The 12486-nt window shown below is 47.4% G+C and overlaps 1 protein-coding gene across 4 annotated transcripts in view; it reads right to left on the bottom strand.

Annotated features, from left to right (window-relative positions):
• DNM3 (dynamin 3) overlaps window positions 1-12486 on the bottom strand; it is a 457675-nt gene that overhangs the window by 276028 nt on the left and 169161 nt on the right. For all 4 annotated transcript variants that reach the window (XM_066371511.1, XM_066371509.1, XM_066371510.1 and 1 more), the window contains exons 11-12: window positions 11590-11676; window positions 4984-5054 (exon numbers count right to left, since the gene is read on the bottom strand). In XM_066371511.1, the coding sequence (XP_066227608.1) occupies window positions 4984-5054; window positions 11590-11676 (158 nt within the window). The remainder of the gene's footprint in view (window positions 1-4983; window positions 5055-11589; window positions 11677-12486) is intronic.

Below are 12486 nucleotides of genomic sequence, written 5' to 3'. Positions count from 1 at the left end.
ACACATTGTGGAGAAACACAGGAAGAATGTGAAGGACCGCCCTGGGATTTAGCGCTGAGGTTCACATACACTGCTTTTCGTCACATGGCAGCAGGAAAGAGGTATCAGGGGTGTCACAACCCACAGAATTTCCATGGTGCTCATGTAACAAACACTGAACTCGGTACCCTGCACCGTGTCCGCTGTGAGAAAACAGGTGCTGAGACCTCCTCAGCGGACTTAAAACCAGACCTTCATCTGACGCTTGTGTCAGAGAGATTATTACTCTATCGGTTCCTAGCTGGAGCCCCAAATGCTCGTCAGCTACTGGACTGCAGACATCTGAGGAGGCGAGTTCTGCCCATGGGACAAAGGGAGAAGGGTGTGAAAATTTGAAAATTCACCTCCCCAGGCATCTGGCTAACAAGCTTGCCTTTAGCCAAAGAGCAGGATTACAGAGAGAGGAAAAAGTAAATGGAGGAACATTTGGAGTAGCTCTTCTTTTCTTAAATAATGAAAACTAGTTACATATATACAGTGTGTCCATAAAGTCATGGTGCACTTTTGACCGGTCACAGGAAAGCAACAAAAGACGATAGAAATGTGAAATCTGCATCAAATAAAAGGAAAACTCTCCCAGTTTCATACCTATTCAGTGCAGTTCAATGTGGACTCACACACAGATATTTTTTTTTCTGAAGTTGGAAACGGGGAGACAGTCAGACAGACTCCCGCATGCGCCCGACCGGGATCCACCCAGCATGCCCACCAGGGGGTGATGCTCTGCCCATCTGGGGCATCGCTCTGCCGCAATCAGAGCCATTCTAGTGCCTGAGGCAGAGGCCATAGATCCATTCTCAGCACCCGAGCAAACCTTGCTCCAGTGGAGCCTCAGCTGCGGGAGGTGAAGAGAGACAGAGAGGAAGGAGAGGGGGAGGGGTGGAGAAGCAGATGGGCGCTTCTCCTGTGTGCCCTGGCTGGGAATCAAACCCGGGACTCCTACACGCCAGGTCGACGCTCTACCACTGAGCTAACCTGCCAGGGCCAAGACACAGATTTTTTAGGGCTCCTTAGGTAGCTATGCCGTATAGTCTCTACAGACTCATCACTGACTGATGGCCTACCAGAACGGGGTTTCTCCACCAAATTGCCGGTTTCCTTCAACTGCTTATCCCACTGAGTAATGTTATTCCTATGTGGTGGTACTTCATTATAAACGCGCCGATATTCACGTTGCACTTTGGTCACGGATTCAAATTTGAGCCACAGAACACACTGAACTTTCCTCTGTACCATCCACATCTCGACTGGCATGGCCATGGGCTGCTCTGCCATATACACGGTGTTACATCATCATCTGCGCATGCGCACATGCTGCCCCATCATCCTACAGAAACTGGGAGGGTTTTCCTTTTATTTGGTGCAGATTTCACATTTCTATCGTCTTTTGTTGCTTTCCTGTGACTGGTCAAAAGTGCACCATGACTTTACGGACACACTGTATATATAAAGTAGAACGTAGGTTATACTTTTTTAAACAAGGAACAATGATGAATTAAAATCCTTAAGTCATGAGGAAAGTTGAGATTTTCTTCTGGGAGACCGGACTTTTAGGTTCAGAAACTCTATTACAGTTGAACAATCAAGTTTTCAGGATTCAGGAAATTCCAAAGCAAGCCAGCAGCCCTAACTTGGACCCGTGACACATGGTACATATTTTACAGTCCGTGTTTGACAAATAGCTGGGAGATGGAAAAAAAAAGTTCCACAAATTCAATATGGCAGAATAAATTCTCTTGCAGACAGAAGAATTTCAAGCTGCTCTGAGCACTGCTCTGAGAATTCCTATTTAGCACTTTGTTTTCCTTTTTAACCATTTTTTCAAACAAAAAGGCATCCCAGTTGGAAAAAAGATATGTGTGTAAAATACTATGTACCTCACCATCCCATAAACTTGAGAAGTGGTCCCTCCCCCCCATTTTGACTAAAATTTTCTAAAAAAATTTCATGAAACAAATTCTTGTTCTCCTCCACTTGAGACCTGAAGTTCCTATCTCTGGTTAAGGATACTTACATAATTGTCTTCAAATAGGGCTTCACTCTCTTCCTGGATGGAAACAGCATTCCTGCTAACTTTAAAATCCATTGCTACGACCATACTTTTTAAATTTATTTTTAAAAGCACAAAAAAATACCACAACCCCACAAACGTTTCAAAATGCATGCGTCTTCATCTCCGTAATTATCCCATGTCAGGCCTAAAATCACTCGAGTGAGCGGACGGATGGAAGGTACGCTGACCTCTGAGTCCTGGACAGAGTGATCACGTTCAGAGGGGGTACTGGGATCTGAAAACGCTCTGGGGACAAGCCTGCTCCCATCGCTATCAATGTCACAACAAAGTAAAATGGTGCGTCTAGTAGGCAAACTCCTCCGTGCCTGTGTATTGGTGTTGAGTGTGTCTGTGTGTCTCTGAATGTTTCCGTGTACCTGTAAGTGTGTCTGTGCCTCTACTGTCTGTGCGTGTTTGTGAGTGTGCGTGTGTCTGTATGTGCCTGTGTGTGAGTGCATAATATACACGACACTTTCTCACTTTCCCAGTCTACACTACAGTCCCCAAAGGCAGTCTCAAAACACTTCATTAACTTGATTTCCCGACAGTCGTGAAAGTATCCGATCAGGGATGATTTATTATCCCACTTGGCAGAGCAGTAAACTGAGCCACAGAGAGGCCAAATGACTCGCCAAAAATACCCCAGAGCTTATAGGGGCAAACCTGGAGAAAAGATCGGGATGCGACCCAGACCAGACACACCCCTTCGGGAAGGAAGTTTAGGTGTGAAGTTTCACCTCCATGTGAAATGCACAAAACTGCTGGGTTTCTAAAGCAGTTGGAACAATGCTTCCTTTCTCTCCCCCAATCTTCGAACAATGCTTCCTTTCTCTTCCCCAGTATCCTAATAGTTCCTCCTCCATCTCCGGGCTGGGTGAGGGGGGGGGAGCACCTGGACGTCAGAGGGGCCCTGAGAGGCAGTGTTTGAGAGTGTTTACATTTGCAGAACTATATGCCTTTGAAAACCTAGTGAGTATAATAGTGTAGCCCGACAGCTTCTGAGGTAGAAAATACTGCAATTTACTGGGAAAAGTAAACTCTGGATCATTTATCTTTAAAAAGAAATAAACGAGTAATCAAGGAGAAAAGTGTTTCAGGAAGAGTTCAGGGAGAAATTTAAACTGTAGCCTTGGTTACAAAACGTGTTTAAAACTTAAAGTTTCCCAAACCCAATGATGACTTTTCCTACATTTTCTCCTTGGCCCCGGGGAGACCACGGCATGGCAACGTGGAAACATCCCTTTCCCTGTGAAGGTCAGTGTCAAGTTCATGTCCATGTCTACCGGTTTTATTCATTTATTGTGAATAAAGATCCCCTCTAAAGACAGCGTTCCTGCTCTTTAATGGGGACTTGTTTTTCTTTCTGATTCAAGAAAGCAAGTGAAGGAAACTGACTATGTCAACTTAAAATGCTACATTGTTTCTTTGTACTTTTCAATTACTAGGCAAACTCCTAAAAGATTAAATAATACTCTTTTCTTTCTTTTTCTTATATCCCGCCTCCACCCCCAAGAACAGAGCTTGGCACAGGCCACATGGAGGTGACGGATGGTGCCAGACGCCAGGCAGGAATTCAGCCCCCACTTCCAGGCCCAGGGACAGAGAGAAGCCTGGAGTCTGGGTTTCCCACCATGGGTGCTTCTGCAGGAGGGAGCGAGCACTGAGCAGGGAGCCATGGGGGGGGGGGGGGGGCGAGCCTGTGTGTAATGTCTGGGGAGAAAACCCCCTTCTAGAAGCTGGAGAGACCAGTGTGGCTAGAAAGACAACTGGCCATAGAAACACATTCAATATCAAGTTCTAACAACTCTACACACGGGTAACAGGTTTGAGTCAGTAGCAGCCGTTGGACTTAAAAAATACGTGCGTGCCGTTGGTGGGACCATCACAGCTGCAGCCAAGTCTACGAAGAGACCGTGTTCTGTTGGAGAATGGGGCCTCTCCTCCCTGCAATGTGTCTCTGAATTCCTCGGGCCAGGGCTCAGCTTTGCTCACGTGATTTATATTCTGTTTCTTCTAAGTCAGAGCTGGTGATTAATTAGTTTTACATGTTGTTGTGTCCTATTTTTCATTTGTCCCTGGCTCTGGCATATGCGGGTCATGGAATGCTTACACGGGCCCCTTTATTTTCTATAGTAAAGAGACTGCAGTATATTTTATATACTTTAAGTTGGAACCATTTACGAGCCACAAATCAGTTAGAATCAAAATTCCTTAAGACAAAATCTGGTTCTGCTATAGGGCAGGAGGAAATGGTGGATGCAGGGTACTGAAAAGGCTAGACAATGAGTAAGCGGCCCCAGAAAATCCAAGCATGATGTCTGCATAGTAAGAACTGTGACTAGTGATAGAATATTAGAATACAACAAAACATATGTAAGATTAAATAGCAACATGGAGACGAGCTTATGTGAGATACATGTTATAGAAAAGAGATTACATCTAAGCTCACAAAGGACAGTTTCTTAAAAAAAAAAATAGTCCTCTATACTCTAATGGTGGGATGTTGAACTAGCTGTTTCCTGTGAATGGCACGTGATATTTCAAATTTATGTGAGAAGCTGTTCCTAAACATATTTTAAATGGGCGTCCTTTGCTGCTTATCTGTGGGAGTTTAAGTACAAAATGCAGATCATCATCCAAAATCCACGAGTCTCTAGGACCCAGGGGACTTCACGGGCTGCACAGATGAGGACGCAACTACTTTCTGGAGGGAGCGTGGCCCCACAGGGCCCACCTCCTATCTTACCCAGGTCTGCTCAGAGTTAACCCTGACACCAAATGCGCTCTCAAAAGGGAGCGGGGTTGTAGTCGACATTCACACTGTGTGCTCTAGACAAGCCTACGGCGGTGGGGGGAGGGGTGTGCATGCAGCAACCAGGTGTTTCACCTACTTTGCGAAGCCAATGAAGTCCTCGTGGTTGGTGTTGATGTAGGAGACTTGGATGTCAATCAGCAGCAGGACCTGTAAGTCACAGAGAAAGGCTTCCATGAACCCATCTCAAATGTTCTCAGACACGAAGGCCAGCAACTACCTACAAGTGCTCTTTAATTTTTAAGGATGTTGCAGTTAGAATGAAAAGGTACACTTGTTGTGTGTGTGTGTGTGTGTGTGTGTATGTGAGATTTCATTAGGCTTATAATTTTTACTCTAAATTCAGAAATTGAAAATCTACATGAGGCCCTGGCTGGTGGCTCAGTGGATAGAGCGTCAGCCTGGTGTGCAGACATCCCAGGTTCAATTCCCAGAGCACACATGAGAAGTGACCATCTGCTTCTCCCCCCATTCCTCTCCCCCATCTCTCACTGTTCCCCTCTTGTAGCCAGGGGCTCAATTGGTTCAAGTATGGCCCCAGACGCTTAGGATAGCTCCACTGGTCCAACTGCATCTGCCTCAGACACTAAAAATAGCTCAGTACTCAAGCATCATCCCCAGAAGGGGTTGCCAATTGGATCCTGGTTGGAGCACATGCAGGAGTCTGTCTCATTATCTCCCCTTCTCTCACTTTAAAAAAGAAAAAAAATCTACATGAAAAGTCTGATTCCCACAGAAGACAATAGCATATTAGTTGGTAGGCAGGCACTCCTGGCCAACTTAACTCAGAACCTAGAATTATTCTCTTCCTCTAAAATGTGGGCAAAATGTTCCAAGAGAAGGACACCTGTGCATAAAACAGCGGTTCTCAACCTGTGGGTCGCGACCCCGGCGGGGTCGAACGACCAAAACACAGGGGTTGCCTAAAGCCGGGTCACGACCCACAGGTTGAGAACCGCTGGCATAAAAGAACATGTAGCGAGAAGGCCAGAGAGGGGCTGCTCAGAGCTTCCTGCTCCTTTAGACACCATATATTAGCCACGAAAAAACAATATCACTTCCTGTCTTTCCTCTCCTCTTCTGTCACATTAAGGTCCCTTTAGGTAAGCAGAAGCATCTCGTAGATTAACTCAAAAAGCAATATACAAATAAACAGAAAGCCTTCTTCAGGTCAAAAAACTTCTTCCTCAAAGCAAACACTTCAGTCAGTGCTCTGCTAAAACATCACCTCAAGCCCTGGCCGGTTGGCTCAGCGGTAGAGCGTCGGCCTAGCGTGCGGAGGACCCGGGCTCGATTCCCGGCCAGGGCACACAGGAGAAGTGCCCATTAGCTTCTCCACCCCTCCACCGCGCCTTCCTCTCTGTCTCTCTCTTCCCCTCCCGCAGCCAAGGTTCCATTGGAGCAAAGATGGCCCAGGCGCTGGGGATGGCTCTGTGGCCTCTGCCTCAGGCACTAGAGTGGCTCTGGTCGCAACATGGCGACGCCCAGGATGGGCAGAGCATCGCCCCCTGGTGGGCAGAGCGTCGCCCCATGGTGGGCGTGCCGGGTGGATCCCGGTCGGGCGCATGCGGGAGTCTGTCTGACTGTCTCTCCCTGTTTCCAGCTTCAGAAAAATGCAAAAAAAAAAAAAAAAAAAAAATCACCTCAAGGGGTGGGGGGGATTCTCTTGGCCCATTCCATATAAATTAGCATCCTTCTTACCCTCTGTCCTATGACTATAACTTATTTTATTTTTTTTAAGTAAGAGGAGGAGAGATAGTGAGATAGACATTCCCACATGCGCCCTGACCAGGATCCACCCAGCAACCCTTTTTGGGCCCAATGCTTGAATCAACTGACCTATTTTTAGCACCTGAGGCTGATGCGCTGGGACCAGCTGAGCTATCCTCAGTACGTGGGGCTGACACTTGAATCAATCAAGCCACTGGCTGTGGCAGGGGAAGAGGGAGTGAAGGGGGAGAGGGAGGAGGAGAGAAGCAGATGGTCACTTTTCCTGTGTGCCCTGACTGGGAACCAAACCCACATGTCCATACGCCAAGCCGACATTCTATCCACTGGGTCAACTTGCCAGGGCCATCTAACTTACTTTCCTTCATAGCACTACCACTAGCTGATATAGTAAGTTTTTACAAATCAATTTTGCAGACCCCATCAGCTATAGTCACAGCCCCGTCCCAGGGCCTAGACCAGAGCCTGGAACACTGTGTGAATCCAACCAAGATTCGCAAGAAATGAACCAAATATGTGTTCCAGCACATGAAAGCGTACTGATCACATGACGCATCTGGAAGGTCGCTCTGCAGAAAAGATTCTTCAGTGAGAAACAAGACTTGGAGAGACCGAGAGAGTGGGGCAACCAGAAACTATGATAAAGAACTTTACTACCGAGTTATTAAAAACTGAGTATTTCCACGCTGCCTCCCTACACTGAAGGTGACCGTGGAGCACATGAGAGCATGCGTGGTGACAGTTCATTGACCTGGTCTCTATATTGCACTCTATATTGGGTGCTTTCTTCAGGAGGATGTCTTCTGTGATCCTCACCCCACACCCTCACCCAGCACCAGGCTGGATCATGTCATTACTCTCCTGTAGCCTATGTGTCATACTTCACATATACAGCACCTGACACTTTGTCTTTGTAGCGTTGATCACCAACATCATCAATCACTTGTGCATTTTCTTGGCCGTTTCGCTTCCCTGCAGGACCACACCCGCCTCAGGAAGCAGAGATTAGTGTCTTGTCCACTACTCTATCCCCAGAACCTAGCACAACACACACAGCAGGTGTGCAGCAAGCACTTGTGGCTATAAAATTCATCACTGTCTCCCAGCTTTGAACAACAGTGTGTTTACCAGAGCACAGTGTCTTTCCATGTAAATAGCATGGGACCCACTGTTTCTCACTCAGAGCTATCAGCTCTGAGTCTCCGCTCAACTGGTCATCTCCCCAAATTGTGCTGAGTCACAAAGACCTCCAAACCCATCCCCACCACCAAACAGCAAGTGAGGGCACAGGCACAATCGGGCCAGTAACGTCACACTTGCATGAAAAAGTTTCATATCATCAGATATGGTTCTCTTTCTTCTGCTAATGAAGAAAGCGGAAGAGTTAGGAAGAGCGATCTTTACTGGATTATCCATGGTATTACCTCTACTCTCCCTGTAGTAAAGCCACGCTCTGTTAAACGTTCTACTCCCAGATCCATTCAGCCAGGAGTTTGTGTATGAATAAACCATAATACTGAAACACAAGTACATTGTCTCCACCGTCAAGAGCAAAACGTCTACATAATTCTCAGCATTAGCACTGCCTGGGCTTGTCGTGAACGTCCTGCACGTCCTCGCACACTGACTTGGACAGCAGGGTAGGAAAAAGGGGGAAAAAAATAAAAACTATGGCTGTTCTCATTCATATTCTTGGAAACCGGGAGTCTGCGTTCATCCTAGGAAAAGAGCCAGGTCACATATGGGGAATGGTAAGGCAAAGAGTACATTTTTTTCTCCTTTTTTCTCACTTCCTTTTGCACCCACAGTGACTGAATACTTAGTGAAAGAGAAGCCTCCCCTGTTGCAGTCATCACCCACATGGACAACCACTTCAACACATCAAGTCATGTTGGGGAGCACCTGGAGTAACCACAGGCATGCACGATAATCAAAAGATCTTTGTTTAAAAAAATATTGGCCCTGGTCGGTTGGCTTGGTGGTAGAGCGTCGGCCCGACATGTGACTGTCCTGGGTTCAATTCCCGGTCACACCAGAGAAGTGACCATCTGCTTCTCTATCCCTCCCCCTTCTCTCTCTCTTCTCCTCCCACAGCCACGGCTCAACTGGTTCCAGGGAGTTGGCCTTGGGCGCTGAGGATATGAGCAGAGCATCACCCCCCAGGTGGGCTTGCCGGATGGATCCTGGTCGAGGTGCATGCAGGAGTCTGCCTCTCTACCTCCACTCCTCTCATTAAAACAAACAAACAAACAAACAAAAAAACTCAGAAAGATTTATGGTTTCCCAGAGTTTTAATTTTTCTCCCACAAAGCTTCCAGAGCAGAAGTTGGTAATAATTCTACTTTAAAAACAAAACCAAAAAAAACAAAACTGTGCCCTGGCTGGTTGGCTCAATGGTAGGGTGTCAAACCGGCAAGTGAAAATCCCAGATTTGATTTTCAGTCAGGGCACAGAGGAGAAACGACTATCTATTTCTCCACCGCTCTCCCTCTCCTTTATTTTTTTTTTCTCTCTCTCTCTCTTCCCCCTCCTGCAGCCAGGCTCAATTGATTCAAGCATGTTGGCTCTAGGCGCTGAGGATGGCTCCGTAAAGCCTCTGCCTCAGGTGCTAAAAATAGCTTGGTTGGGAGCATGGGCCCCAGATGGGCAGAGCATCGGCCTCTGACAGGGGTCGCCAGGTGGATCCCAGCTGGAGCACATGTGGACATGCGGGAGTCTAAGTCCCCTCCTCTCACTTAAAATAAAATATAAAATAAAAAATATAAAACTGCAAGAAGATCTCAAAACAGTGCTGGCACAGAGGCCAGCAGATACCTGACCCCGTGACTGGTGACCTCAGAAGCGCACGGAGGGCAGAGCTCAGAGGTGAGCTGCGCACGAACCGATGGATCTCCATGGCCAGCGTCAGGCACGCGCCTCTGCCATGCAGGGGCACATCAGAGGTGGCCAGACCAGCTCCCTCTGGTGGCTCATCAGCCCAGGCCACCTGAGATGGTCACTCAGGAGGGGACACCCACCCCAGCTCTTGCCTCCCTCCTGGGGAATTGGTTAATCAGAACATCAGACTTACAGGGGATGAGAAAAGGTCATCCTTGCTCACACCTACTATGTGGCGTGGCTCTTTGGGGAAAGCCCAGTAAAATGAAGGATAAAGTAGAGCCACGTGTGGGTTGCTTCACCTCGTCCTCACAAAACACCTCCGAGTTAACTGCCGCCACTGCCCCACCGAAAGGCAGGGAAACGGCCACACGAAGGCACCCGCTAACTCCTCGGCTTTCACAGAAAGTAAACAGAAAGCTGGACTCGAACTCAGGCCGTCGGGACCCAGAGTCCACAACCCCAGTGACGACGCTATGAAACAAGGAGAAGGTGCCCAATCCCTTGGATATGAACACAAAGGTGACAGTGCTACAACTCTGCCCTCAATAGTTTTTTTAGGGAAGAACAAAGTAGGATATATCATCATTTAACTTTCTAGAATAAAGACATTAATTTAAAATGGCTAGCTCACTGACTGAAGGTCAGGGGCACGGTTGACACAGAATTCTGGTTTCTGGGTCCAGCAGCAGCCATGACATTCGATGTGAGGGGAACTTCAGGCCTCAGGGCTCCATCTCTGACCCTAGGCTTGATTTCTCTGGCTCATGAGTTAACGTTAACTTGTTGATCCCCGCTAAGTCACAAAGCCTATATTTTCCACTCTTGGCTCTCTGAGGGTGGAAGGTGGAAAACAAGTGAAAACTGCGACTTAATGGTTGATTAACTTTCAAAGCACAGTGACACACAGGAGTGGCAGTGAACTTCTCAGCTCAAGCAGAGGGCAGGATGCTCCCAGAGTGGGGCCATCAGCCCCGGCTCTCACCTGGTCCCACCCACTCAGCTCACCCCTGTGGGGCTACAGCCGCACGTGTGTATCTCCCTGTGGTCCGTGTCTACTGCCCCCTCGCCTCCCCCTTCCTCCTCTTCCCCAGAGAGAACTGGTTTCACCTCAGAACCACAACATCTGGGAATTACAATTTCTAGGAGACTTCAGAGATCCCACAGATCAACATGTCAATGTCACACCTGGGAACACAACAGTCCCCCAAAGTGACTTGACAAGATCACGTCATGACTTTGTGGAGCACACAAGGCTGCAGCCAGGTCCTGGCCTACAGAGCCTCTGCAAACCTCCATTTCCCATTCGGCTGCCTTCTCAGGAACAAGAAGAAACGCCCCCTGAAGATGAAGGTGCTTTTATCTTCGTGCAGGCCTTCCCGTTTCCTAACGAGTGCTCCTCACTTGAAAATAGTCTCTTGGCTTACCAGAGCTAACTGGGGTTGGAAGGCAAGTTCAAGGTCCCCCCTTACACACCGTGTACTTCTACAAAATAGATAGAAATGTTTAAAAGGGCTGTTCTTAAAAGTGTTTTCTTTGTCAGGGAAAGGTTCCCTGGGTAAGCTGATGAATTGCTTTCTCCATTACCCTCAGAAAAAGAATGTCAGAAAACTGACGATTTTGCAGAACATTTTAGGAATTTATGACTATCCTGGCACCCATCTGTGGGCCCATAAAAGTAAAAAAAAAAACAAAAAAAAAAAAACAAAAAAAAACACCTGACTTAAAGGGAAAAAAAATGTGCTGTTTCTGGATTTGTGGTTTTCAAAGGGGATTGTGTACATGCTAGGGTGCACATGGTCATCTCTGGGGCGCTGAGGGGAAATAATGGAACTCCGATTACTGCCTTTTAAATTTCACCCTTCTAAAGTCTTTATGTTTGTTTATACTTTTAACACACACAAGATGTTAGCAACACATGGATAAAATTTATAAATAAGGGGAAATAAACATGTGGTTGTGTTGTCGGTGATTATGTTCCCCATCGGGGATGGGCGACAGTCTCAGACCACCGGACCTCCCCGGGGAGGCCGTCTGCTCCCTGCAAGGACACTGCCCTCCAGGGAAGGCCTCTCCTCACCTGGTCCTTGGTCTTCCCTTCCCGCTCGCGAATGTGGTTAGCCACAATCCTCTCCGTTTCCTGGCAGAGTCGGGGGAAGTTTGCCAGCTGTCGGGAAGAACAGATCCGAGTGTTAATACTCCCAACGTGGTACCGCAGAGAAGAGAAGCAGAGAGAGATCGTATTGTTTCACAGGAGATGTGCGCTACATCTCCGGAAACAGGAGTGGGATGTTCAGGGAATGGCAGAGGGGAGAAGAGGCTCATGCTCCCTAAGAGAAAACTTCACTCCAGCAGAGAAATCACCTGCAAAGAAAAGAGGAACCCAGGCTCCATGGGCGGTACAGACCTAGCACATCATATAAAGAGACGGCATGACTGAGGGGCCCACTGCATGTCAGGCCGTATGCTAAGAGCCTCATGAAATACCTCATTCTAAAAAATCATGACAATCAGCATGATAGATCTTATCATTCACTCCATTTTGTAGAGGAGGCAAACAGAGCACAGAGAGGTCAAGCAACTTTCTCAAGACTGAACAGTTCAAAACTGGTGGATTCGGGAGTCCAACCCAAGTTCTCAGACTCCAGAGCCCAGGGTCTTATCTGTCACTCTCTGGTGAGGATTCATTTCACCACAGAGATCATTTAGTTTTAATTTTCCCCCAACAGATGTGTTTGCAGGTACGTACTTTTTGGTAAAACTGTAGAAATAATGAATGTCAATCACTTACTCCATCTAAATTACACAGGTGATTGTCCAAAATCTAGTTTGCAGAAGTAAATGAACAAATTATAGTGGTTTCCAATGTGAGGAGGAGAGGGAACAGGATGCTGCGAGGAGGTGTGGAGGGCCCCGACCTAGAAGAGGACTGGTCAGCACTGGGGGGACAACTGTGGGGACAAAGACAGCAGGGCAC

Source organism: Saccopteryx leptura, chromosome 2 (genome assembly GCF_036850995.1).
Source record: "Saccopteryx leptura isolate mSacLep1 chromosome 2, mSacLep1_pri_phased_curated, whole genome shotgun sequence".
NCBI lineage: Eukaryota > Metazoa > Chordata > Mammalia > Chiroptera > Emballonuridae > Saccopteryx > Saccopteryx leptura.
The sequence above is the reverse complement of the archived record's forward strand: the minus strand, read 5'-3'. Positions and strand labels throughout refer to the sequence as shown.